Source organism: Aethalodelphis obliquidens, unplaced genomic scaffold (assembly GCF_003676395.1).
Source record: "Aethalodelphis obliquidens isolate GAN/ISIS:26980383/991018 unplaced genomic scaffold, ASM367639v1 scaffold49, whole genome shotgun sequence".
NCBI lineage: Eukaryota > Metazoa > Chordata > Mammalia > Artiodactyla > Delphinidae > Aethalodelphis > Aethalodelphis obliquidens.
The window spans coordinates 1,849,384-1,877,231 of record NW_020837993.1 but is presented as its reverse complement, the minus strand read 5'-3'; the positions used below and the strand labels follow the sequence as shown (position 1 = coordinate 1,877,231).

Sequence of the window (27,848 nt, the reverse complement as noted above, 5' to 3'; positions counted from 1 at the left end):
TTGATGAGAATATGGTGTCATCGAAATCATAACTGTAGATATTTTATATATTAAGTGAAATTGTGTGAAATTTTTGTTTTCAAAGATTGAAAATGGTTGATCACATCAGTTGTATATGGTTCAACTTTATATCACACACATGTGAGCCTGGGGTGGGGTGGGGAGAAAGAGAGAGAGAGAGAGAGAAAGACTGTGGAAGAAGTTAATTTACTGTTTTGAAAGTCAAGTACTTGGCAACAGAACTGTGATAGTAAAGTGTTGTTTTGCCACTTAAAACATGTTATTGCTATTGGATCCATGATTATACAATATTAGTGGAACTAATATTTACTGAGGACTTCCTATGGGTCAAATATTTTAAACATTTCATTTAATCACAATATTTCTGGGAGGTAGGTCTTTATAGCCTCATTCTCAAGGTGCAGCTCAAAGAGAGGGAACAAGTGTCACAAAGCTACAAATTGATGAAGCAGGGCTCACCTTACAGGATGCTTCCACCTAAGACTGACTCTCCCTCATGCACATCTTGGAAACTGAAGTCTTGATGGAAATTCAATCGAGGGAGCAGATTATGAACCACCGAATCACTCTTCAGTTCCAAACTGTGCAGGAGGCTAAGTTTGATGCCAGAGAGGAGAATTTAAGTAAAAAAGCAAGAGATTAAAAAAAAAAAGTTTGCATTGTCTTGCCTTTAAATAACTGCAATTTTCGTTAAGCAAAACAGGATTAGGCTAAGGTGATTTAAAAGACCCTTCCCCACTCTGGATATGATTTATTGACTCTAAGATGACACAGGCAGATCTATGAAGGTCATGAAACAAATGGAACTAAAACATCTTCCTCCAGGTTTGGTTCCAGGACCACCCTCATTAGAATCATGTGGGTCTTTTATTAAAAATATAAATTTCTGGGCTCCAGCTCCAGACCTACAGAATGAGAATCCTTAGGGATAGAGCTAGGGAATCTATATTTTGACTATCTTTTCCAAAAGCCTGGCATTGAGTAACTGCTGTATAAATGAGTATTAATACTGTAATATGAATACTACTAATGATTCTTAGACACCTTACATTTGAGAACCACTAAACCAAAGAGTGTAGTGTAAAGAATACATTCAGGTATATTTGATACAGAACACCTGTCCTTAATCAGAAAACGGGAAGTGGATCACATCTTGATCTGATGTAATCTCTGGCAAAGAGTTCAGAGTTTATTCTGAGAGCTCTTATTTTGTTCTCCGTGGATCCTGCTGCATCTTGCACTTCTGTATTTTGCTGAGCCTCTGACATTAACGCTTTCCCTTGGGCCATAAGTACTGCCCTTATTTTATAATTGCTCCTCCCCTTGGACCTGAGAACAAATGCAGGCAGTAATGGTTCATTAGAAACCATTTAGAGGAGTGGTCCCCAACCTCTTTGGCACCAGGGACTGGTTTCTTGGAAGAAGATTTTTCCATGGACCGGGGCAGGGGCGTGGGGATGGTTTTGGGATGATTCAAGCACGTTACATTTATTGTGCACTTTATTTCTATTATTATTACATTGTAATATATAATGAAATAATTATACAACTCACCATAATGCTGACAGGAGGCAGAGCTCAGGAGGTTATGCGAGCGATGGGGAGCTGCTGTAAATACAGATGAAGCTTCCCTCACTCTCCCACTGCACACCTCCTGGTTATGCGGCCAGGTTCCTAACAGGCCATGGACGGGTACCGGTCCGTGGCCCAGGGGTTGGAGACCCCTGATTTAGAGCTTAAAAGATTAAAAAATATGACTTCAAGAGTCAAAAATTTTGTGGACCCTTTTGTAATTAGGGCCCCAGGTATCTGTGGCCAGGGGAAGCCCTGATCTAGTTCAAACCTCTTCATTCATTCATTTATTCATTGCAAGGCCAATATATATTGAGTGCTACCATGAGCAAGGACCAAGAGATATTTATTATCAGCTATAGGGTCAAGCACGTACTAAGTACTCAGTATATCTTTTTAAAGAGATGTGATATCTATCTTCAGCAAACCTACAATATCTTCCGTGTATAAAGACTTGACTATACTTTATGTCTGGCCTAATAACAAAGATCACCTGTGAATGGAATGGAAGCGCCTCTTATGATCTAACTCCTGACTTCCAGTTTTTCCCTTTCTCCATGCTTCTCTCTCTTTTAATATCCTAAAACAGAATGAAAAGTTCAGTGGAAAATGATAAAGTTCAGATTTCATTAGCTTTTGATATCACCGTTTCTTGGGGAGAAAGGTCACATTTTTGGGTGACCTTTTTAGTTAATTCACAGCTGGGAGAAAATCATCCTTAGTGTCTTTTCTGTTTATAGGTAATTAGACTCTGCTGGTAAGCATGGTCCTATGCGGTGGGCTGTGCTATGGGGGTGAACAGAGGTGGAACATGGCTCTCATCCTTTTGACCTCTGATTCCGAGACCCTGGGCCACAGCAGCTAGTAGAAGAATGATAGCAGACTGTGACAAGCACCAAAATAGCATCCAGAGGAGAGAGGGCTTACTGCTGACCTAAGAATCAGGGAAGGCTTCTCAGGGTAGGAAACATCTGGATTAAGCCTTATATTTTATATGATCAGGACTTTGACAAATGGAGCAAAGGAGGACATTTCAGGTGGCAGACGCCACCTATGCAAAGCAACTGAGATGTAGACACAGATGCACATGCAGAGAAAATGGGCAAACTCTTGATTTCTACAAGGGTCTACTCCTGGGTAGTTCTGTACAGAGTTAAGTCACTTTTATTTGATCAGAACCCAGTCTTTCCTGATCGAGGGTTTTCCAGACTCACCAGTCTTGGCCACATAACTATTCTTCCAGACAAGCAGGGTCACAACTGACCTTAGAGTGTTTTTATTAAAACAGTGTGGTCTCCAGTAATATCACTTATTTGTGAATTTCCCAGATGGAAAGGGGACACCAAATTGGTGGTGTCAGGTACAATTCCCATCAATAGAAGATGAAAAGAAAGGTCCATGAGGTCACATTCAGTCTGTCTCTTGAGGATCAGGACAGGAGGATTCCGGAATGTATTCAATTTCTTGCACTCTGTGCAGCACAGACTTACCTGTTTACATTTGTATAGCACCTTTCCTCAAAGGAAATGACTTCACTTGTGGAATGGCAAAAGGTCACTTGGAACCTGAGTTATGTGGAGACACAATAAACTTCATGCTGTCAGGAAGTTTGCCCTGGGGCTCCTCTATGGTTTCCTCCCACTTATCCACTTGCCTGCGTGGGATATTCTAAGCAATTTCACCCTTGCCTCCAGGCTGGCCTTCCCCCCCCCCCCCCCCCCCCCCCCCCCCCCCCCCGTTTCCTCCCAGGGCTTCCCCAGTGACCTTAATTATCACCTCCTCAAATGCACATATTTATCGCTTTTCATCTGTCCTCAGAAATCAATCCATTTGCTGCATGTAGCCCCTTGGTTTAACCCTTTCATCAGTTTCCTACCTCGTGCTGGTGCATTTCTATGTCCTAATTTGAAAGGACTGGAGAAAATCCTCACATTAGATCCTCATAATAAGGGACTTTGCAACCTACCAGCTGTGTGATTTTTCCACTTCTGAAGCTGAACTTCGAAATATTAGCTCTTTTTTTCCCTCCCTGCTACAGCATTGCATGACCAGTCTGAATCCCACTAGCTGCCCGTGCCCATGTGTCTCTTCTCAGGATTCTTGATTCTTTTTCAAGTTTGCTCTGTGCTTTGAATATTTCTCTTCAAAGGCAGCCGCTGCTCTTTCCCTCCAGTTAAGTCTCCTTTTATTATACTCTGCTCTCTGGTTGCTATTGCTGCTAAGTTCCCCTGCCTGTCTCTTCTTTCTTTCCTGGCATTTGCAACCCTTTCAGTTTGGAATCACCGGAGAATTTCCTTCGTGTGAGGTCATCTTTTGCACGTAGGGTATGAATATAGATGATAATACGACTAAAGGTAGCAACCATACTTGCAGATTTTATTTCGTTATGAGTCTCTGCTTTTAAATCTTTCTCTATTGTTATACTGTGCTGAGCAAGGATGGCGCTCTGTTGTAGGATTCAGGGAAGTCAACTGGCCTGGTGGGGCAAGTGCAGGATTTGGATTCAACAGATCCAGGTTCAAATCCTTGCTCTGCCACTTACCACCCAGGGTTTTGTGTTAGTTAAATAGGTTACAAACGATCAAAAACTGGACAGCTTAAAATTGTTCGCCTAAGTTCGTGTGCCCAACCCACAGGCCAAACAAACCGAAACACCAGTTTGGAGCAGAGAGAGGTTTATTGAAGGGCCAAGCCAGGAAACGGGTGGCTCCTGCCCAAAAAACTCCAGAGGTCCCTGAAGGGTTTCTGCAAAGCATTTTTTAAAAGCCAGATGAGGGAGGAGGGTTACAGGGTATGTGATCAGCTCATGCACAGTTCTCTGATTGGCTGAGGGTGAGGTAACAGGGCCGGGTCAGAGGGGTTAACATTATCAGTCCTTAGACTGCAGGAGGCCTGGGGCTATGTGCTCATGGTCATCAAGTAGTTAAGATCTTCCGTGGGGGGGGGGGTGTTCACATCTGTAAAACAACTCAGGAAATATGTATGGAATACTGTTTTCTGGATACTTCAGGTAGGAGCTAAAGCAGAGGATATGGGGGAAGGGCCTGTCCGTCCCCCCCACCCCCGAAAAAACCCCATAGAGTCCTGCTTGGTTACAAAATGAAAGAAATGTATTCTCTCATAGTTCTGGAGGATAGAAGTCCCAACATCAAGGATTGGTTCCTTCTGGAGTCTGGGAGGGGAAATCTCTGCCACGCCTGCCTCTTTCCCAGCTTCTGGTGGCTACCAGCAATCCTTAGCCTTCCTTGGTTTGTAGACACATCACTCCAATCTCTACCTTCATCTTTTCATGGCTGTGTCTCTGTGTTCTCCCTTCTTATTATAAGAATGTCAGTCATTGGGTTTAGAGCCCACGCTAAATCCAGTATGATATCATCTTAAGACTTAATTACATCTGACAGGACCCTATTTCTAAATAGATTACACTCACAGGTACCTGTGGTTAGAACTTGGGCATGTCTTTTTAGGGAACACTATTCAACCCGCTGTAACCTTAGTCAAGTTTTTAAATCTCTAACAGTTTTGAACCTGTTTCCTCATCTATAAAATATAGATAATATTGCCAACCAGAATAGTTGTTGAGCGAAATAAATCACAAAATGTCTGGAAATCCCCTAGCGTTATAGTGGGCATATAGTAAGTCATCAGTAAATATTAATTTCCTTTTCTAAAATTCCAATGACTCTTTTGGTATGGCATGTTAGAAAACATATGTGACCTTATTTTACAGATTGAAAAATTAGTTGTCTCAGATCTAGTGCTATATGACTATAAGAAATTGAGAAGTAAGTTTCCCTCTAATAATTCATCTGCAAGACAAAGTTGGAAATTTGGGGGAAGAAGAGGTTCAGACAAAAGCCAGGCAGGCCTAATACTTTCAGTCAATAAATATTTATTGAGCACCTACTAAGTACTAAACACTGACTAAAAGAGACAAGAGCCCAGGCATCATGGAAAAAATGGTAATAAAGAATAACACAATAAATATGCAATGCAAGGTAACTCCAGATTACTGTAAATAAATAGAGAAAATAAAGCAAGACAAAGGAATGGAGCATGGTGGAGGGCAGAGGGGAAGGTGAGTTTTGAAAAGGTAACATGAAGGCAAGTTATGAATGGAACGAGGAGTCATTCTATGCAAGGGGTTGGGGGGACACACATTCTCCGCAGAGGGAATAGCAAGTGCAAAGGATCTGCGGCAGAAGGAGGAAACAGACAGCCAGGACATCTAACGCTGCAGGAGGTGGGGTAGAATTTAGAGGAGGAAGATTACATAGAGCCTAGTAGGACAGGGTTGAGATTGGACCTGTCACAAGTGCTGAGTAAGATCCAGTATGGCTGGCAGCACAGTGTCCAAGGGCAACAGCTACCATTGGCTGCAATTTGGAAAGACAGCCAGCAGTGTGGACGGAAACCACCAGAGCTGGTTCTCCTGACATTGGGCCATTGTCTAGGTTACATAGAACTTTGCCCTCCTTCTCCAGCTCTAGTCTCTCTCTCCTGTCCAAACTGTTATCCAACTATGGGAATATCACCATCTCTGGATAATTGTTCATGTTCTTTTTATTTTATTTTATTTTAATCTGATAGAAGTAGACAGTAATACTCTAAGACACTTCGAGAAACCAGCATAGAACAAAAGATGCTTTTCAGACTGTCAGTTCCTCCAGTACAAGCGACATGATAGTGCCTTTCTAAATAATTTCACAAAATTACAAATCCTGTTAAGTGAGTTTACTTACACTGGTAGCTGTTGTGTTTCTTTGCCTGAAGCTACACTCTGTTGTGTTTTGTTGTGTACTTCACCGGGAAGAGGCCAGAGTTAGAGTTAATCCCATTCCAGCCTCATGTCCTGTGGTACTCAATTATTTAATAAAAAATACTTTCTCAAAAGATAAAAGCAAGCATGAAAAGATAAAACTGGAAGTAGAGGTCTTTCCAAAAGGGAAAGAAAAGACACTGTGAGTATTGGGAGGAAGAAGAGAGAGTGAAGGAAAGCTGAACAAAGGCAGGGCGAGTCTAGGAAAGGGCACAGGTATGTGAGTAGTGAATAGCATTGTCTCCTTGTGGTCTAATGAAATTTCTTGCATCAGTGCACACAGGTGAAATCCTGTCTTCTAAACTTCTCTAGAAAGGCACTGAGACGTAGGGTTCCTTGTTCTTGCTGTTGGAGACTATGTAGCAAGAGCAAGTCAAACTGTAATTATATTTTAAAAGTATGAGATTAACTTGTATTGATAGATCAGATCTAATACAATAGCACAGTTATTAGCCCTTGATCAAGCTGTTGGGCATGGCCATATTCAACATTCGGTAACATTTATAGAGCACCTACAGTATACAGTGAGCTTGATGGGGTGGGTAGGGAGCTATGGAGAGAAGGACATGGCCTCTGCCATCTGGAGGCATTAAGTACTGATTCTGAGTCATTTCCTGTGGTTTTCACCTCTTTGGTTCTTTTCATCTCCTTTCTCTTGGGGGTGTTCTGGATTAACACCAAAAGGCCAAAAAATCTAATTGGGGTGGAAGTGGGGCTGGGCATTGGAGGAATACTGAGCATGAGCTGAAGTCAGAAGGCTGAATGTTCCACAAACTCAGGCCAGCAGCTCTCACTCCGCCTGTACCCGTTCCCACACGCTCTTGGTTTTACTAAGGGACACTCTGCTGTGATGAGCCAACCTGGCCACAGGGTGTCACAACTGCCCCAGAGACTCCCAGACATACTCAGGAGAGAAGGTCTGAAAGGTCAGACCGCAGCTGCCTGTAGCCCCAACTCCTGCTACGTGAGTCAGCCAGCTGCTGTAGAAACCATGCAAAACGTTTCTTATTGCTGCCAGGGCCCTGCCAAAATGGCTCCAAAATTGCTCCCTAGGCCTTGAGAGGCTCCCTGTATAACAAGAGGAGGGGATCTAAATGCTGGCTTCCCCCATGGGTGGGGTGAGGGTATGGGAACAGCCCAAGGCCTGCTTAGGACTGTCTCCCTCATTGGCCTTCAGTTAACCAGACCCAGTTTACCCCTGGAGGGATTTGCATCATTTACCTGGAGAAGACCTGGCAGGGAGCCAGGAGACAATAATTTCAGTGTTGGCTCTGCTTCCTTCAAGCTGGTGATCACAGAGCAGGGCCTTGGTTTCTTTATTTGTAAAATGAAAGCAAATCTTTTTAATTCCAAAGCATTAAAGAATGATCTGTCATGTGTTATGTTGTTAGATGTTTCAATTTCATTTTCTTATTTGGCCTTGTTAGCTTCTAAGGTGAGAAGAATTAGAGTAGCCCCTTTCTACAGACACAGAAACTGAATTTCTGAGAGACTAGAAATAGGTAATGGAAAGGTCATATAGGGGAGACATTTCATTCAGATCTGCCTGGGTTTATTCCACTATAATTAAGATGTGAGTTGACAAACCATATCCAAACCGCTTATGAATTCTGGGAACCAAATGTAAGACATGATGAAATAAAGGGCACAGAGGATAAATTTGAATTAGGCTCTGTAAAAGGTAAATTCTGGATCTTTGGGATAGAAGCTAAATTTGATTTGTGAATGAAATGTTAAGAACAAAACAGGATTATGTGTGTAAAGGAGAAATGGGAGAAAGAAAACTAATTTCAATTACATTCCACCAATATTTAATGAGTTTCTCTCCTGAGAAACTTACTGGTTAGGGCAGCAAAAGACATGTATCTCTTGAGGGCAGGTGATAATCCAGCCACACCAATATCCAGGTTCAAAGGAGAGTAACAAAGGGCTGGCGGAGAACAAGCAAGGCATTTTGGGAATTTGACGGAGAAGGAAACCATACCCATTGGTGGAACTAGGTCAGCACCATGGAGAAGGTGTTATTTCAGTTAGACCCTAAAGAAGAGCAGGATAGGGCAGGTGTAAAGGATGAACTAACTGAAAGAAAGAAATACATAAAAAGAAGTTAAAAAAAAAGCTTGCATTTGGAAAAGTTTTATTGGTGATCTCTTTTATCGAAGTTATTGGGCACATAGGGTAGATAGACCTGGAAGAGTTAATTTGGAATCATATCGTAGCAAGTCTTCTTAAAAGACAATTTTGAGCTTGGTAGACAAGATGGAAACAGAGTTTCGAAGCAAGCTAGCAATGTAGTTTTTACAAAAACTTCTTTGTCTATTGTACCATAGTGGATGGATTCTGGAGGCTGGAGATGAGGCGGCCAGATAAATGTTTAGTGAAATAACCTTTGTTAGAGATAAGGAGAGGTTTAACTAATTTGGTGGCAGTGGGAGTGAAAATGAGATGTTAGATTCACCAAGGTATGAACTTGAGGACTTGGCTTCTGATTAAATACAGGTTGGGATACTGGAGAAAGGGTAAAAAGAGGCTGAGGTTTTGAGCTTCCGTGGGAAATGAAGGTGCTGTTAAGAGAGGCAGAAAAGTCAGGAGGAGTGAGAATCTTCGAGAAAACTAACAGGAGGAAGTATATAAAGAGAAGAGAAGATGGATACAAATGAAACACTAGGGAGAACTTATATGATGGAATGAATGTGAGACAGTAACGCTAATGGAAAAGACAGAAACCACCAGCTGAGGCACAGAGTTACAAAAGAAGAGAATTCCTAAGCAATGAAGAAGCAAGGTCAGTAGTGTCAGGTGCCTTGGGGATTCAGGAGGACTGAGGCGAAGCCCCTAGATGTGCTCATGAGAAAATCACGATGGCTTTCGATGAGGGTTGTTCTAGCACCACTGCCATTCTCTCTGAACATAGAGAAGCTCTGTTTGAGCATTTACATTGATAACTTCCAACACAGCATCCCACCCATCGAATGCGTTCAATGAATGTTCGCAGAATGGAGAAAGGAAAACACACAAACACAGTGCTGTGTAAGAAAGCTGTAGGCATGGATATGAAGTTGTTAAGGAGGGAGTGGCTTCTGAGTAAGAGAGGGCAATGGGCCTCCTCTGTCTTTCCAAATAGTTCTGAAGGGAGAGACAGAGGCAGCTTGGGCTAGCACAGCCCTTGAACTTGACAACAAATTGCCTGTGGGGTTGTCACATGGACTGCTGGCTCCCACCTCCAGAGCTTCTGACTCAGTAGGTCTGGGATGAGTTGCCCAAATTTTCATTCTGACAAATTCCTGGATGATACTGATGCTGCTGGACCAGCTCCCACACTTCGAGAAGCACTGAGCTACTGAGAAGATCCCTGGATACTTAGTTAAAAGACCTAGAGTGAATCCCAGTTCTTTCTCTTATTTGCTGTTTGATGTTAGACACGTCTCTGCTGATTTCCTCCTATGCAAGATGAAGATCTTGCCTGCAACGTAAGGCTAATAGGAGTGTTAAGTGAGATCTGTCTCAGAGTATGTACTTAAAACAGATTTGCTGAACTCAAATTATGAGCAGTTTTTAATAAGAGACTCGCTAGAGGTTAAGGAGGTAGCATAGAGGAGAAAAATATTTTTATTTTGCTTATTTAAAAAGAAATGGAGAGATCTGTACATGTTTGTGGGCAAAAGATTTGGTCTGAATCAACTTATCTCTGTGAAATAGCAGGTGAGCTGGCATGAAACTTGTATCAGTCTGTCTGTGTGAGCAGGACATACAAGCCTGAAGGCAGCTGTACAAAGTTTTGCTGGTACAAAGTTAACTGAAACACCTGAACTACACACATTCAGAAGGGGAAGGATAAAAGGAAGCACCCTTTGAGTCATACATAGATGTGTAATTTGTTTCCAATAAAAATGGAGATGAGGCTGGAGCTGGGTAACCATTAGCTTGGTCCAAGGTACAAAGGTTTAATTTTTTTATGTTCGTATTTAGTCATTTTTATGATACTGACTGCCCAGCTCACTTCTGGATAAATCCGTGCAGCACTGAAACAAATGCCAAAGAAACAAAAAAACCCTCGTAGAATTTCCCGTCCATTTTTATAGTGAGTTGACAGATACTACATTTGCTTTGTTTCAGGCCCTAATCAGTCCGTTGTTAAAAGGAAAAAAAAAAAGAGAGAGATAAAGAAAAGAAAACAGATGAAGAATAATTTGTATGGGGCTTCTGGTCATTACCCTCCTGTTATAACTCTCATTAGTAGAATGAATTAGCATTGCATTAATACATAAAGCGATAGAGGATGCTGCCACACACACACACACACACACACACACACACAAAGATGCTTATTCTGCTTGCAGATACATTGCTACCATTTGCTTGCCAAATTCAGCTTCTTTACTTTTTTTTTATTTAGTGCTTTTAAGAGACTAAAAGGCTCTCCTTTGATGGATTCTCTTTCTGTGTGGTCAGGATGCAGGCCCCAGGGTAAGAGAGTGGCTATAGGTCTGTCCAGCTGTGTTGTGTGTAAGGGATATTCTGTGCTTGCTTGTGTACCTTGGGTATTAAAAATCCAAATCCTTCACACCCTCTCCTTGTTCTTCTCTTGGCTGTTGACAAGGTAGTCGCCCAAGCGCAGACAGAGAGAACCAGCCTGTTCCTTGAGAGTTTCGGTGTAATTCAGCTCTGATGGATTGTGTCACTGAACTACCAGGGACTCCTGAATGGCTCTGCCATGGATAATGGATTGAAATGGAGACTGAGGGCAAAACAAAAGCTCCCCACACTCCATCCCCTACTGAGATGAGGGAAGTTACAGGCAATAGTTGCAAGGTGGAAGAGAGGGTGTGCTGTGTTTCTCAAACATTCATCTGGGTACACCTGAGATATTGTTACAAAGCAGGCTCCCATGGATACGGATGCTGTTGGTCCGCGAAACACTTGGAGTCACCCTGACCAGTGATGGATTTCAGCTCCTTCAATTTAACTCTCTGTCTTCTGTGACAAAAACAACTAGAATTTTGCTCAGATAGCTCCAAGAGGGCCATGTAGTTTTTCTATCAAAGAAAAAGAAAATGAATCAACAGGATTGAAATCATATAGGAAAATCCCCTTGATAGTTTTCCCCCAAGGTGTAGAGGTGAATGAGAGCATGAGGTAGTGAGAACTGTGCAGAGATTAACAGTGGAGTTTGCCTCATTTTTCATTCTAACCCTAGTTATTAATTTTTAGGAAGGGTATCCTTATGTCACAAGTTCCTGAAAGGAAGCGGGAGCAGACCTGGGTTTGGGAGAAGAAAAAAAGTCACATTTATCAGCACTCTTTGTGCTAATCTTAACAAACATTTCAGGTTTTAATCTTAGCAACAGCCTTAATGGGTAGGTAATGTCATATATCAAAGATAAAGGAACTCGGGCTTAGAGAGATTCAGAGAGATTGAGTGACTTGCCCAGAGCCAAGTTACTAGGAAGACCTATAGCCCATGTTCCTTTATTTATAAAATATACTGCTTCTGACTTATTCTTTGAGACCTGTAGTTTGGTTTGAGGCCTACTAGTATCTTTTATTTATGGCTGCATCATTTCCCATGAGATATGTGTGGCAGCCTGAGTGCCAAAACTTCCTGGAAGGCTAAGCACACCTCCCTCATAGGATGCTGGGAGGTTTCCTAGTCTCACAAGAGTCCCCAGGAAGATGTACAAAAAGGCTCGTAGTTAGGGGGTCAAGTGGCTCCTCCCACTGCCCCCAGCTCCTGGACCTCTTCCTCTCTGAACTGCTGTCCTTCCACAGAGCTGATGGCCTCCTTCTACTGCTTCTGCCTCCACCCACTCCTGTTCCTTCTTTTGCTGAGGATTTCCAGAAACTAGCAGTCTTCCCTGTTTCCATTGGGTTCCCTGCTTTTCTAGTAGTTTTGAAAGTTAATGGGGTCCATTTGAATTACATAGTTGCCACTCAGGACAAAGGAAGGAATTTACCTGGATCACACAAATCATTCAGATTGCTCAGATCTTGCTCTTGGATGTCAAGATTCCCCCACATCCATCCTCAGAACCGTGGCAATAACTACATCTCATCATAGTTGCTTGCACAAGGGCTGCCTTCATTGTGAGTTCAACTAGCCTGTGATACTTAGGTGAGATTGCCTACAAGTTACAGGATCTGAACAAGTGTATTAGTTACCGCTGCTCTTAAGATGCATGCATAATATTGGGGTTGTTCTCCACCAGCATCATTTTGTTTTCACAGTTACTTTAAAATTATTTTATTTTATTTGCTAATGTTATTGCTGATTTCTTTCTTATCCTTCTTGTCATTATGGAGATGATTTTGCTTCAAACTAACCATTCTCTGCTCACTTGCATTGTTCAATTGTTAACCAAAAAGCCTACAGAAAACCCAAAAGCAATATTTGAAGACAATACGGATGAGAACTTTCTATATTTAATGAACATAGTGAAACTTAACAGTAGGTAGACACAGTCAATCCTCCACACAATAAGTAAAAATAAATCTTAACACATTGTACTTAAACACATTGTAGTAAAAATTCAGAACAATTAAGAGGAAAAAAAATTTCTTGAAGACAACTAGAGAGAAAAGATAGCAAACACCATTTAATACCTACAGAGAAGAGGTACATATGTACAGAAGGAGAGCTGGATTGTGTAACACTAAGTTGATGAAATTTAGGTGAATCATTACCTTTCATAGCTTCTTACATACCCATTAATTATTGTCTGTATTATTAAGATATGCCAGATTGGTTTCACTGTGTTTGATTGCACCATGAATTATTGTTTATGTAATCTGGTCACATGCTCCAAACTTAAAAGAAAGAAATACATATCAAGAGAAACTTGGTTATGAAATAAATTAGACTGTGACATCTGACATCATGGACATTCTTCTATGTTGTTTATATCCTGGAAAGTACTTAGCAGAATGCTTCACATGTAGTGAGTTTTCAATAAATAAACACTGCTGAAAGAATGTTAGAATCCTTGATCTTCAGCAAAATTCTTATTTTAAATTTCCCTCATCTTTAGATAGATAGTTTCCAAGTGGGTTGTATTAACCCCAGGAAAGTAAAAAGAACCGTTCTGTGACATCTTGGAACAAAGTCTTAGAACTTCTTTCTCGTATTTAAAACATATTTTTAGGGGATGTTTTATACAATATATCCTACATTTGTACTGTACTGTATGTAAACAACTTCATAAATAATCCATTACACTTAAAATAGGTGAAAGCGCAAATGCTAATATGTATGCAAAAGCAAAAGTATTTGGAATGCAAATCAGTACCACCAGGAGATAGCACTTCACGCTCATTAAGATAACTCAAATAAAAAAGACAGACAATAACAAATGTTGACAAGGATGTGGAGAAATTGGACCCCTGGTATACTGTTGTTGAGAATGTAAAATGATACAGCCACTTTGGAAAACATTCTGACAATTCTTTATTTTTTTAAATTTTTTATTTATTTATTTTTTGTGTGGTACGCGGGCCTCTCACTGCTGTGGCCTCTCCCGTTGCGGAGCACAGGCTCCGGATGCGCAGGCTCAGCAGCCATGGCTCACGGGCCCAGCCGCTCTGTGGCATGTGGGATCCTCCCGGACCGGGGCACGAACCCGTGTCCCCTACATCGACAGGTGGACTCTCAACCACTGCGCCACCAGGGAAGCCCATGACAATTCTTTAAATTGTTTAAAATAGAGTTACTGTATGACCCAATGGTTCCACCTCTGGGGATATATGCAAAAGAAATGAAAACATATGTCCACACAAACACTTGTACATGATATTCATAGCAGCATTATTCATAAGAGCCAAAAGGTAGAAACAATCTAAAAGCCCAACAACTGATGAAAGAATAAATAGAATGAGGTATATCCATCCATACAGTGGATATCATGACGAGGAATGAAGTCCTGACACATGCTACAACACAGATAAACCTTGAAAATTTTATGCTACATGAAAGAAGCCAGACACAAAAGGCCACATAGTTTATTATTCCATTTATTTGTTATATCCAGAACGGTCAAATCCACAGAGACAGAAAGTAGATTAGTTGTTGCCTGGAGCTGGGGGGAATGGAAAAATGGGTAGCAGCTGCTAATGGGTGTGAAGTTTCTTTTTGGGGTGATGAAAGTGTTCTAACATTAGATAATGATGAGGGTTGTACAATTCTGTGAAAAACAAAACACTAAAAACAGTGGTTAAAAAAAACAAACAAGAAAGAAAAATGTGTTTGAAAACCACTGCTGTAGATAAACTCACACAAACTGGTTGAAGCCAGTATAACTTAGAAGATCATGAGAGTAAAAATATTCAATTCTATTTACATTAGGTTGCCACATTTTTTTCTCTTTTTAAATAGTACAATCTCTAAAAGATGTTTTTCTTTAAATTATCCCTATAAGCTTTGATTTAACAAGAGATGTCATGTTTCATTTTGTGTATGCTCACAGTGGTCTAAAAGGAACCCCACTGGATGTACATTGAGGAATTAGGACATGCTGCATAAAATTGTTCTGTGAATTAGAAGAAAAACAATTTTATTAGATTTGTAATCTGTTCTCATTTAAGGGACTGTGGAGAATAGAGAAGAACGAGTTCTTCATATTTTCTTCTATTTAAGGCTGGAAGGCTCCGAGTTTACCCATTATTCCACTTCTTGACCTGTTTTTGGATGGCAGGGAATTCCCCCCCACCCCTTTTTTCTCATTTCTGAGTAATTATCAAGGGCAAAGTACTGTTGGCTTGAATTGTCATTCAGATTGCTGTAGATGGCACTGTTTTAGCTCCCTGGTTGGAGGCTAATCTAATAAATAAATCCAGTCTAATATCTGGTATTCTTTGCAGAGAGATTACTTAAGGATCCTGATGTGTTTGACAGTTACCTTGAGTTCTTACTCTGGGAAAAGTAGTTCTGTAGGTATGCTGGTGCTGGAAGTAAATCCAGCTTTTGTGGGGACTTCAGTTGAATTTGGGAGATCCTCTATAAGAAAAAGATTACAAATTTTAAATATAAAAATACTTACAAAAGTGAATCTCTGTTTAGAGAGACAAAAGACATAACAAATCACACAGGTAAAATGCTGCCAAACCCCACCAACATGAAATCTAAAAAAACCCAGCACATTTCAAACTTTATGTCTCTCCCCTCCTTCCCAACTCTCACTGCCAGGTGCTGTAGGACGTATTTGGAACACAGTAGAATTCCTGGCCCAACTTTCATGTCACATCATTGGGTGAGTCAGCAAGTTGGAAGTAGGAGAGTTATTGGAAGCTCTTTCTACACCAGGATGGTAGCTATGACTTAACTATACAAGGGATTCACTATGAACCTTATAAATGGGTACCACTAACCAGAAAGTAAATATATCCCAACTCAACCCCTCCTGAGTGTGATGCCCAAAATGCCATGGGCACCACCTTACCACAACACAGAAGGGGAAGTGTGATGGAGGGAAGTGGGAAAGTGACATTATCAGAAAGGAGACAGAAGGCAGTGTTAACTCATGGCTATTAAAATTCCCACTTCTGTAAATTTTATGACAGTAGGGCTGTGGAAGGAGTCTGTTAATGAAAGGTTTGAAGCTTAAGCTTCTTTAGCTTCGTGGTAAATATGTCTCCGCTGACCTCTCCTTTTCAGAGACATTTTGCAGATATCCACTTTTTTTAAATTTTAATTTAAAAATATTTATTTATTTATCTTGTTGCACCAGGTCTTAGTTGTGGCAGGTGGTCTCCTTAGTTGCGGCTTGCAGGCTCCTTAGTTGTGGCTTGCTGGCTCCTCAGTTGTGGCACATGAGCTCCTTAGTTGTGGCATGCAAACTCTTAGTTGTGGCATGCGTGTGGGATCTAGTTCCCTGATCAGGGATCGAACCTGGGCCCCCTGCATTGGGAGTGCAAAGTCTCAACCACTGTGTCACCAGGGAAGTCCCCAGATATCCATTTAAATGAATCTGTTTTCCCCATTTTATCTGGGCAATTTCATAGGAATAACAAGTTCATAGGACATTTTGAAACATTACAGTTTAAAATTGAGGGACTACAGAAAAAGAGGCAGCATGAGAAAAGTATTCTTTAATATATCAAGATATATTTTCCTAGAATATCTCCCATTTGTAGTACAGAGATGAAAACTTTTTTTCCCCTCATAAAATACATTTAAGAAAATCCCAAATCCATTGTAATGCCCTCACTATGGGAGTATTATTAGATTACTGAGTCATTATGAGTCAGCAAATCTAAATCTTACCATACTGGCTTACAGCATCCCATGGAACCATCACTATTATGTATTAAAAAGACAGGAAAAGATCACATTCTTTAATATATTTAACCAGAACACTGTAAAACCATCTCTCACGACTCACAGGCACAATTCAGTTGTTTCATCTGTTTAAGACATATATATTAGTGCCAACTACATGTAGGTCTTTGCTAGGCCTAAGGTGAATTTAGAGATTTATAAGACACAGACTCTGTCCTCGAGGAGCTCCTAATTCTTTTTAAGCAGAACAAGGCATATATTCAGGTAACTATAATAAAATGCTGGGTAGCAGGCAGATATGAAAAAAACAAATAAACAAACAAAAAACAAAACCCTGTGGAAATTCCTAAGAGGGAGAATATCATCCATTTATTTGAAGATGGAGGAGTGGACAGAATACATCTGGTCCCTGACCTCACAGAGTTTATAATCTAGTGGGGAAGAGGTGCACTAAATAAGTCCACACGCTCATGACTATCTCATTGTAAACTGCAATGTGTTATGAAAAAATAGATGTGGGAGACAATGAAAGAGGTTAAGATTGGAGTGTCATAAAATCTGAGAAGGTGACACATCAGAGAGAGCTGAGTGCTGAGTGTGAGTGACTGAGGTAGAGGGGGTAGAATATTCTGGGCAGAGGGATGCACAAGTGAGAACGGTTCTAAGCCGGGGAAAGCTTGGTTAGTTTAAGGAACTGAAAGAAGGTGAGTGTGGCTGGATTACAGTGCCTGGGTGAGAGCAGCACGAGCTGGTTCAGAGAGCAGGAGTAGAAGCTAAATTCTGAAGGGCCTTACAGGCATGTTAACAATTCTGTGCTATGGGAATCCTTTGGCGATATTAAACAAAACAAAACAAAACCACAACTCGTGAATGATACAGAGAGTGGATTGGAAGCAGGAAAAAAGTAGTGGCAAGAGGTTGCTGGAGTCATTCGGGGAGAGACTATGGTGACTTGGACTAGTGCAGAAGGAACGAGGGTGGAGGGTAAGAAGTCATCGATTTTGCCGGTGAAGTTGAAAAGACTTGGGTATGGATTGGGTGGGGAGTGAAAGAGAAGGATCATACTAGACGGCTTGTTTTAATATTATAATCTTTTTTTAAATTAAAAAGATTTCATTGAAGTATAGTTAATTTACAATATTGCATTAGTTTCAGGTGTACAGCAAAGTAATTCAGATATATATATACGTATCTATATATACATATGTACATATATATATACATATATATACATCTGAAAATACTTTTCAAATTCGTTTCCATTATAGGTTTCTACAAGACATTGAGTGTTATTCAGTGTGCTACTCAGTAGATCCTTGTTATTTATCTATTTTATATACAGTAGTGTGTATATGTTAATCCCAAACTCCAAATTTATGTCCTCCTCCCCCACCCCCTCACCTGCCTTCCATCCCCTTTGATAACCATAAGTTTGTTTTCTATGTCTGTGAGTCTGTTTCTGCTTTGTAAATAAGTTCATTTGTATAATTTCTTAAGATTCTACATATAAGTGATATATATATATTTCTCTGTCTGACTTACTTCACTTAGTATGATGATCTCTAGGTCCATCCATGTTGCTGCAAATGGCATTATTTCCTTCTTTTTTATGGCTGACTAGTGTTCCATTGTATAAATGTACCACATCTTCTTTATCCATTCATCTGTCGATAGACATTTAGGTGGCTTCCATGTCTTGGCTATTGTAATTAGTGCTGCTATCAACATTGGGGTGCATGTATCTTTTCAAATTAGTTTTCTCTGGATATATGCCCAGGAGTGAGATTGCAGGATCATATGGCATATATTATAATCTTAACTTTGTGACAAGACTGTGAGTTCATTTAGTCAGTAGACATGTTTTCTGCTGATTTGTAATCTCTACAGCATCAAGATTGTAGAAGGTGATTACGAAATATGATTTTCGATTTGTTGTACTGGATAGAGAACCTAGTTCCCCTCGCCTTCTGCTCCTTAGGGTTTTCTTGTCTTCTTTCCATTACTGTGTATTTGCTTCTTGCTCCTGACCTTGGAGGAAGAACAGGAAAACCTATCCCTCACACCTTGCATTTCAGGGCTACTTACCATCCTCTTTCAACGTAGCACAGGCTAGAGACACATAGCTGTTCTTGTTCTTTGGGATAAATACTGCTGGGGCGGCCACTCTAGAAGGGCTATCCAGCATAGCAGCTGGTAGCCCAGCTGAGATAAAGAAATGTGATGCAGCAGTCAATATTTACTCTGTTTTTCTGCATGGTTACCAGAGGAGCATGGTTTTAAAATGTCCTTACACGCATCTTAATCATTTCCATGAATACTTCAATGAAAATGGTGTGGGATCTGGCACTTTTAAATGATTTTCAAAGGAGGTGATGCCCTGGATTTTCACTGCCATCTGCATCTCCTGGCCTTTCTTGGAATTAGGAGGGTTGAAATAGGGCTGTAGTCATTTTGTTTCTTCATCTTGTGGGGAAGCGGGTATAGGTAATGAGCTCTGGGGGCAGAGCAGTTGCTCTGGAGGGTTTGTTGGACTTGGTGGGTGGCCATCGCTGAAATGGCCTTTTCCTCCACCTTGGAGACCTATTTCAGCCTGACACATTGTTCCTCACATTCAGCTTTAGTGTCTAAGCAATCTGAATGGGAAACTTGCATTAGAAAGAGGGTCAGGATTTGGAGGAGATTTGATTTGGAGTAGAGATGAAGAATGTCTGAGAGAAAGAACAAAATGAAGGAAGAGGTAGATAGGTGACTGGCTTCATCATCTATTGCTGAGTTACAAATGACCACCAAATTTAGAGGCTTAAAACTACACACATATATTACCTTAGTTTCTGTGGGTCAGAATCGGGGCATGGATGACTGGATCCAGTGCTTCAGGGGTCTCTCACAGGCTACAATCAAGGGGTCAGTTGGTCTATAGCCATCTTGAGGCTCAACTTGGTAAGGCAACACCTCCAAGCTCACTCAGTGGCTGTTGGCAGGATTTAGTTTCTCACTGCTGTTGGCTGCCCTGTGTTCCTTGCCATGTGGGTCTCTTGCTTTACTGATGTTGCAGCTCTACTATATGTATGTGACTGTGTGAGAAGGCAGTAGAGAGCATGCAAGCAAGGTAGGAGTCACTGTCTTTTGTAACCTAGTTATAGAATTATTATCTTGTCACCTTCGCTGTATTCTGTCGATGAGAAGCAAGTCACTAGTCTCAGCATATACTCAAGAAGAGGGTATTATACAAGGGCACAAATACAGGAGATGGAGCTCATGGTGGGGGGTCATCTTAGAAGTCCACCTACCTCTCTGACCTCGAATTAGAATCTGTTGCAAATATTGAAACTGTCACGGCAGAGGGAGGGAAGAGGAGTTTCTTTGGTAAGTACCTTCCCCTCTACATAGAAAGGACTCCAAAGTGTTACCCTAATATTGAGCTCAGATCTAGGCTCAGATTAATGTGGTGGTTAAAGAAACAGTCTGGTAGCCCAAAACGATTTCTCCTTCATTCAAGTTAATGTTTATTACAGTTTCTCAAACATCACGGAGGACAGACATCTTCTACACTACACCATCTCCTCTGAAAATCCCAGTTTTTTCTACCACCCACTTAACTCATACACAACACCATGGTTGTGCTAAACTTGCTCTCTTCCTATCTCCCCAAACAATCTCCCAGATGGTTTATCTTTTCTTCCAGTTCTAGATTTACAAAAATCCAGAAAAAAGATTCAGCTACAGCATAGAAATGTCTGGCAATCACTGAACCCTCTTTGGAGAGTGGAGAAGGGGAATAAACAAAGCAGGCAAAGCATGTTCTCTTTAGCAGGCAGGGAGGGAGAGAAGCTGGAAAACCCACATATATTAATATTTTCAGTCTCATCACATAGCATTTATTGGGTGCAGGTTTTATTTCTTTAATCAGACTGCAAACTCCTTGAAAGCATGTTCTTATCTTCTACTTTCTTGTTTTCCCCCATAGCAAATGTTGGGCTGGGGTGGGACAAATGGCTGGTATGTGTGCTGGGCTGTGACAATTTTTCCATTAGACTGAGAGATTAAAAGAGATAATGTGCCTGAAAGTGCTGTGTAAATGGTAACGCTCTGTCTACATGTCTTGGCTATTTTTGTTACTGTCATCACCATCATCATCATCCTCTAGCACATCTTTTAGGCACCATCTGCAAAAATAGACGCTTTCCTGGATAGATGCTCCATCTTGACCATTAGAATTTGAGCTCAGCAGAATAAACAAATCCCTTCCAAAGATACATTTGTGTATCAATTCTCTGCTGTAAAATTTAGGATGATAAACATTATAGAGTGGGACTGTCACATATAATGTCAATCGGGTTTCTAAATATTATATTTTTCTGATTATAAAAGCAATCAGGTTTATTGTATAGAATTTAGAAATAAAACATAAACATAAAATAGAAGACACCACTGTTAGCATTTTACCATACTTCTTTTCAGCCTTTTGTATAAATGTGTGTATATGTACACACCTAGATACGTGTATGCATAGCTATCTGTACACATACAGATTTTATATCTTGCCGAATTTATAGTCTATTTTGCGAAATTTCTTTGTTATTAATTATACTTCTAAATATCAATTTATTGGTGACATTATTCCATTAAAATTTTAGTTGTAACATGTGTAACCATTTCTCTACATTTTGGAGATTTAAGTTTCTTTCCTAATATGAATAATGTTCCAGGTATTATTTGGTAATATGCCATCATCTACACCTCTAGTTATTTCCTCTGGAGTCTTAAAAGTTGAATTACTGGGTCAATGGCATGACCTTTTAAAATATTTTTTCTAAATTTGGCAAAGCATTCTTCTGGAAAGAATTTGCCAGTTTATATTCCTCCAGGAGTCTAGAACATTCTTACCTTCAACTGCATCAAATCATATCATTTGAAAATTTCTGCTGATTTTATAGAAATATACTTGCATTTTACTTTAATTGTATTTTTTAATTACTGAGGTTGATTTTTTTCTATTACTTTTTTGTATTTATTCTTCTGTGAATGGGTTATTCATGACTTTTGCCCACTTGACTTTGATGGGTCTTAACGTTTTCCTTCTTGATTGATAAAGTCTCTTTGATAGCTTACTTTAACATTTTGACTATTGTATTGCAATCATTTTTAAGATGTTCTTTGCTGTTAAGATTTGATGTTTTTGGCATCTAAATAAATGTATTCCTTCTGTATACCTAGTGCACCATAGTCAACTGTTTTTCCAAAATTATTAATCATGTCACTTATTTACTTTTGTTTTAAGATATTTTCTATGCACATAAGAATATATAAACATATTCACAAAGAATGTGTAAAATGTATGTGAACTGTTTAAAGAACAACGATAAACACTCTAGTTTCCACCACTCAGTTTAGGAAAAGGAACCAATGCAACTACTTGGCCACCCCAGTGTGACTTCCCTAATCACACAACTCTCCCCCACTCCCCAAGGTAACCAGCCTTTTGACTCTGGTGATCATCACTTTCTTCCTCTTCTTTGCAAGTTTGCAAATATGTGTGTATTCCTAATTAATACATTGTTTAGTTTTTCTCGTACTTGAACTTTATATAAGTGTCAAACCACACTGTGCTTTTTGTCATTAATTTCTTTCATTCAACAATATTGTAGTTTTAAATTATAATGACATGTGGATGCATGTCATAATTCTTTTGCTCTGCAGTATAGTGAGTATTCCATACTGTATCTGTTCATTATATTCTTAATGACTATTTGGGTTGTTTTCAGGGTTTTTGTGGTCATTTTGCAATTACAGGCAATATTGCTTTGAACATTGTTGTAGATGACAAGTCTCCTAGAACAAATGTGTAAAAATGTCTCTAGGGAATATATTGAGGAGTCAGGTTGTTGAGTAGTGGGATATGGATGTATTCAGTTTTACTGGATAAACACCAAAATGTCTCCCAAAGTATTTATTCTAGCCTTCTTCCCCTCCAGCAGTGAACAAAGTTTTCTATTTCTTTCCTTGCACAGCACTTAGGGTTTCTGACTTTTTAAGTTTTACTTACAGCGTGAATACAAAATATTATTTCAGTGTGATTTTAATTATAACTCTGCTCATTACTAAGTGAGGTAAAGCACTTTTCACACGTTTAGAGGTTATTCATGTTTTCTGAGAAACATTCATATTCTTTGCTCATTTTTCTGTTTTTTAGAAAACGTTTTTCTAATTGAATCACAGGTGCTCCGTTTTTATTCTACTTGTTGTCATTGTAAGTGTCGCAAATATATTCTTATTTATGGTATGACTTTTTACTCTCTTTGTGATGTATTTTCATTGATGAACTCAAGTTGTTAATTTCACATAGACAGGTTTATCAATCTTTGCCTTTACGGTCCATACTTTTTGTGTTTTATTTTTTTAAATCTTTATTTTCTGAAAGGAGAAACTCTGATTCTTCTACACACTGACACCACTCCACTTCTGATACCAGATGCGTGGTTTTTTTCTCACACCAACAAATTCTCTGACACCAGCTGGGTGTCCTACAATTCAATTCAATTTTGACACCATCTACCTGGACTTAGCGTCAGATCCCACAGGTTAAGGGCTGAGTCCCACAAGACTGCCCCCAGCTTCAGATGCCAATCCTAAGTCTGGGCCTCCAGTATTTGTAATTGACCAGGTGTAAATCAGGAGTTCCCACAACCCCCTCCTCAGGTTGGATTATTTGCTGTGCTGTGATGGCACACAGATCTCAAGAAAATACTTACATTTACTAGTTCACATAATAAAGCATATAATGAAAGATACGAGTGAATGAACAGACACACGAAGAGATACATACTGTGATGTCTGGAAGGGTCCCGTCCCTGTGGAGTTAGGGTGTGCCATCCTTCCGGCAAGGAGATGTATTCACCAACTCACTAAGGGATTTAACCAGCATTCAATTTTTGTCTTTAAAATTACTGTGGTGATTAGCTTCTAAAATTTTACTTACAGTCATGAAATATTATATTAATACATTACTAAAAGTAAACCATGTTTATAATCTTAGCCTAGATCCCATTTAGCCTTAGTGAATTACCCTTTACACCATATTGAAATCTATTTGGTAATATTTTATTTAGGGTTTTGCATTCTACATTAGCAATTTCAGTGTGTTTTCTTTATTCAGTTTTATAATTAGGGTTGTACTACCTTCATCAGAAATGCTGAGTAGCTACCATCTTTCTCTGTACTCTAGGAGAATGATTTTTATTTTATTTTTTTATATTACACACAACAGGAAAACTAACAATGTTTTGTTCTGTTTTATTAGTAGATGTGTTTATGTGCTTATGTACAAGAATGGTAAGGAGGATGGGTGGGTTTGGGGCTTGGTTTGATTCACAATGATTTGGTTTCTTTTCACTTCTCCACTCTGCATTCTGGGGTGACAAACTTTTCAAGCTGGCTCCCTGCATGGCATCACATCTTTACAGTTCGGAAGAGAGAGGTCTGGCTTCTATAAGTTCTCATAAGATGGAGGTATCTTCTTTGAGAATTTCATAGAAAAACTGTCTGCTTTATGTTTCATTGTCTTGAATTGAGTCAGTTGTACTTTCTGGCCATGCAAATGCCATGAATTGATGGGCTTTTAGATGGGTCACCTGATCCAATCATGATAATAAAGGAACTTTGCCTTGATTAGTTAAAATAGAGTCCCACCCTGGATATACGGGATAAGCCACTTCTCAGGGCTGTTGATAGTGAGAGGGAAAGATAAGATGTTGGTGAGACAACCTCAATATTCACTGAAAAGACATCCTTTAATAACTTAAATTATCTAACTTTAAAACCATTTAGGGTTCTCCTGTGTTTCAAATATATTTTTCTATTGATCTATTTTGGTTTCCTATGTCTTATTGAGTCCATTTTGTAATTTGTTCCAAGTGTATCATTCATTTTGTCCTATCTTAAAATTATGTTAGCCAACATTTTGTATAGTGTTGCCATATTTTTAATCTGCTATGTGCCCCTATATCTATTACCATAGCCTTGATTTTCTTTTTGAATAATAATAATAATAATAGTGATGGCAATGTAGGTACTGCGCAAAAAGTTTTACATATATTATCATTTTTCTAATTGCTCTCATAAGACTTGTTACAATTTTGTTGTTTTTATCAATTTCTTTTTAAAGAACTAGCTCTTAGATTTGCTTATGTCTGCTGTTTCTCAGTTTCCAATAATTAATTTTTGCTGCATTTTATCATTTCCTCCTGTTTTCCTTAAGACTGCTTCTATATTCTTTTTCTAAATTCTTGATAATTAAAAATCATTTTTCATCATTTAACAGCAAAGTGTTAAGGATACAGATTTATGTATGCTTATATTTATTATGTAGATTTATAATACTTTTATTTAAGATAGTTTCTAAGTAGTTTAGTATTTTATTATGTATTTAAACTTTGACTCAATGGGCTCTTAGAATAGCAGCTTTCAATTTCTATGGTTAGGGCTTTGTAAAGTTATTTTTGAAATTTCTACTCTCTCTGAATCTTTTTTTGTTTAATATATAAATTTATTTAGTTTTGGCTGCATTGGGTCTTCATTGCTGCGTGTGGGCTTCCTCTAGTTTTGGTGAGCAGGGGCTGCTCTTCATTGTGGTGCCCGTGGGCTTCTCATTGCGGTGGCTTCTCTTGTTGCGGAGCACAGGCTCTAGGCACGCGGGCTTCAGTAGTTGTGGCTCGCGGGCTCTAGAGCACAGGCTCAGTGGTTGTGGCTCACGGGCTTAGTTGCTCCGCGGCATGTGGGATCTTCCCATACCAGGGCTTGAACCCCTGTCCCCTGCATTGGCAGGCAGATTCTTAACCCCTGCACCACCAGGGAAGCCCCTCTCACTGAATCTTGAACAAATAACGTTGGTCTGTACAGTGACTAATTTGCAGAACTTAATGCAGGTTTGTGTCCCAATAGACACAATTTTTAAGCCATTCCTTTCAGGCTTAAAAAGAAAGAATCATTTTTCAATTTGTGGTATATGAAATTAAATATATGTCTATTCACACACTTTTGTTAATTATGTTAATACAATCATCACTATTCATATATATTTTTGACTACTTCATTCATTATACAGTGAAGGTAGGGAATTAAAGCAACTCCATTATATTTCTTTCTATTTCTTAATTGATTTTATAAATTATAATTTATAAATTAATTTTAATTTATTTTAAAATTTAAAATAAATTTTTATTTATTAATGACAAATAATTGCTTAGTTAAATAATTGATTTCCTAAGTAACATGTGAACACACACTTGTATAATTAGCACCCAGGTCAAGAAATTGAACATTGATAACTCAGTCTCATGTTTCCTTTTAGTCACTAACCCCCACAGGTAACTGCTGTCCTTAATGCTAACAGCAGAGATAGGTTTTGTCTGTTTTTGTACTGTCTCGTGTCTGGCATCTTTCACTCAACTCTGTTTGTGAGATTTGTTCATATTTTTTGTGTGGAATGTTTTATAATACCATTGACTTGAATGCTAAAAAAAAAAAGTCAATATCGTGAGGCACTAGAGAAGCAAACATACAAAACTGAAGGATTATTTTAGAGTAAAGGAGAGTCAGTAGCTATGGCAACCAAGTGTATGATTAAACTGGAGAGTTTTGAATATGCACTGTATATTAGTTAATATTATTTTATCAATGTTAAATTTTTTGAGTGTGCAGTGGTCTTATGGTTATATAGAAGAATGTCTCCTTGCTCTTAGGAGATGATGTGATGATATATTTGAGTTAAATATTATAGGGTCTGCAAGTTACTTTACAATGGTTCACTAAAAGTAATATACATACACATATGTGTGTGTGTGTGTGTGTGTGTCTGTATGAAAATAGCAAGGACATGTGGTAGGATGTTAAACATTGGTGAAGGATGTAACAGTGTCATATTATTCTTTCAACTTTTCTATGGAGTTGAATTTTTCAAAACTAAAAAAAAAATGTGAAAGATAAGCATGCATTGTGATTTAATCCTAAGTTTTAAAATCTGAGAAGTACCTTTTCCACTGTGATTCCATTTCACATATGGGGAAACTGAGGCTCAGGGGAGTTTGGTAAATTGCCTAAAGTATGCTCTTTCCACGAAAGCCACAAGGATACTGTTGACTGATAGTTCAAAAAAATGAAAGCTACAAAACATCCTGGGATTTTATAGAAGATATGAACCTATCTACTCAGATACAGATCTTAGAAATGATGTTGAGAGAGTTTAAGTATTTGGTTCAGGGGTGTCAGAGCCTGTGTTAAAATCTTGGTTTTCTGGTCAATGCTATTTTCACTGTACCACCAAAAACTGAAAGTATTTGCAGGAAGAATTCTGGGCCGTGACGACAAAGTTTTGAAAAAGAAAAAGAAAAAAACCCTCAAATTCCTCCAATTGCATTTCAGGTTTATGTTTGACGTGTGACCACATGTCAGTCAGGCGTTTTTATTGCTTGAGTCAGGAGCGTTTTGTCTAACTCCTCTGAATGTGTAAGATCCTCGCTTTCTTTTCCTGGCCAGGTTGGGAACGTATCTTGGCATGTAGCAGAATTCCTGGATGTTTATTTCCCTGTCTTATGTAACAACAGTTTTGCTGAATCATTTACTTTTTCCCTTTGACAGAGTTTCAATGCTGTCAGTAGAGTATGCATCAGGGCAGAAGGGAATTATCATGGTGTCAAGCATTATGGGTAATTCCAAAGTAAATAGTTCTGCAGAGAGCCATGCTGACTTGCCTGAAGGCAGTGAAAACTCCAAAGGGAGGGCTTCCTTCTGTCTGGCTTTGTTAATTTCAGTTTAGTGTCTATTAGCAGGCTTCTTGGAAATAGGTATGTTGGACCCTTGACAGTCCTCTTGAACTTGAGAGCCCTATCCAGTCTCCTTCATCCGTTTCTCACAGAAAAGGTTTTTTCTATTTCTTTGTTTCCATTATCCACATCTTTCTGTTTACTTTTCCTTGGCCCCAGCCTTCCCTGAGAGGAAAGAGATGTTTCTGTTGTTCCCTTCCCACACTGAGAGCCCAGAGTTTGGGTTAGTCTTTTTTTTTTTTTTTTTTTTTTAATGAAAGACCATCCACAAAAATATAGCTAATCTCACCAATGAGAGATTTCCCCCATAAAGTCCTGTGTGATGTTATAGGGATCCGGGGATCACCAT

General features: G+C 39.3%; 1 protein-coding gene across 1 annotated transcript in view; it reads left to right on the top strand.

Moving 5' to 3' along the window:
- The window catches only part of AGBL1 (AGBL carboxypeptidase 1), a gene marked incomplete at its 5' end in the record, with an annotated part of 506,902 nt that overhangs the window by 447,402 nt on the left and 31,652 nt on the right, over window positions 1-27,848 (top strand). The window contains 3 exons of the mRNA XM_027083140.1: window positions 5,169-5,194; window positions 9,239-9,253; window positions 26,458-26,466. Coding sequence (XP_026938941.1) covers window positions 5,169-5,194; window positions 9,239-9,253; window positions 26,458-26,466 — 50 coding nt within the window. The remainder of the gene's footprint in view (window positions 1-5,168; window positions 5,195-9,238; window positions 9,254-26,457; window positions 26,467-27,848) is intronic.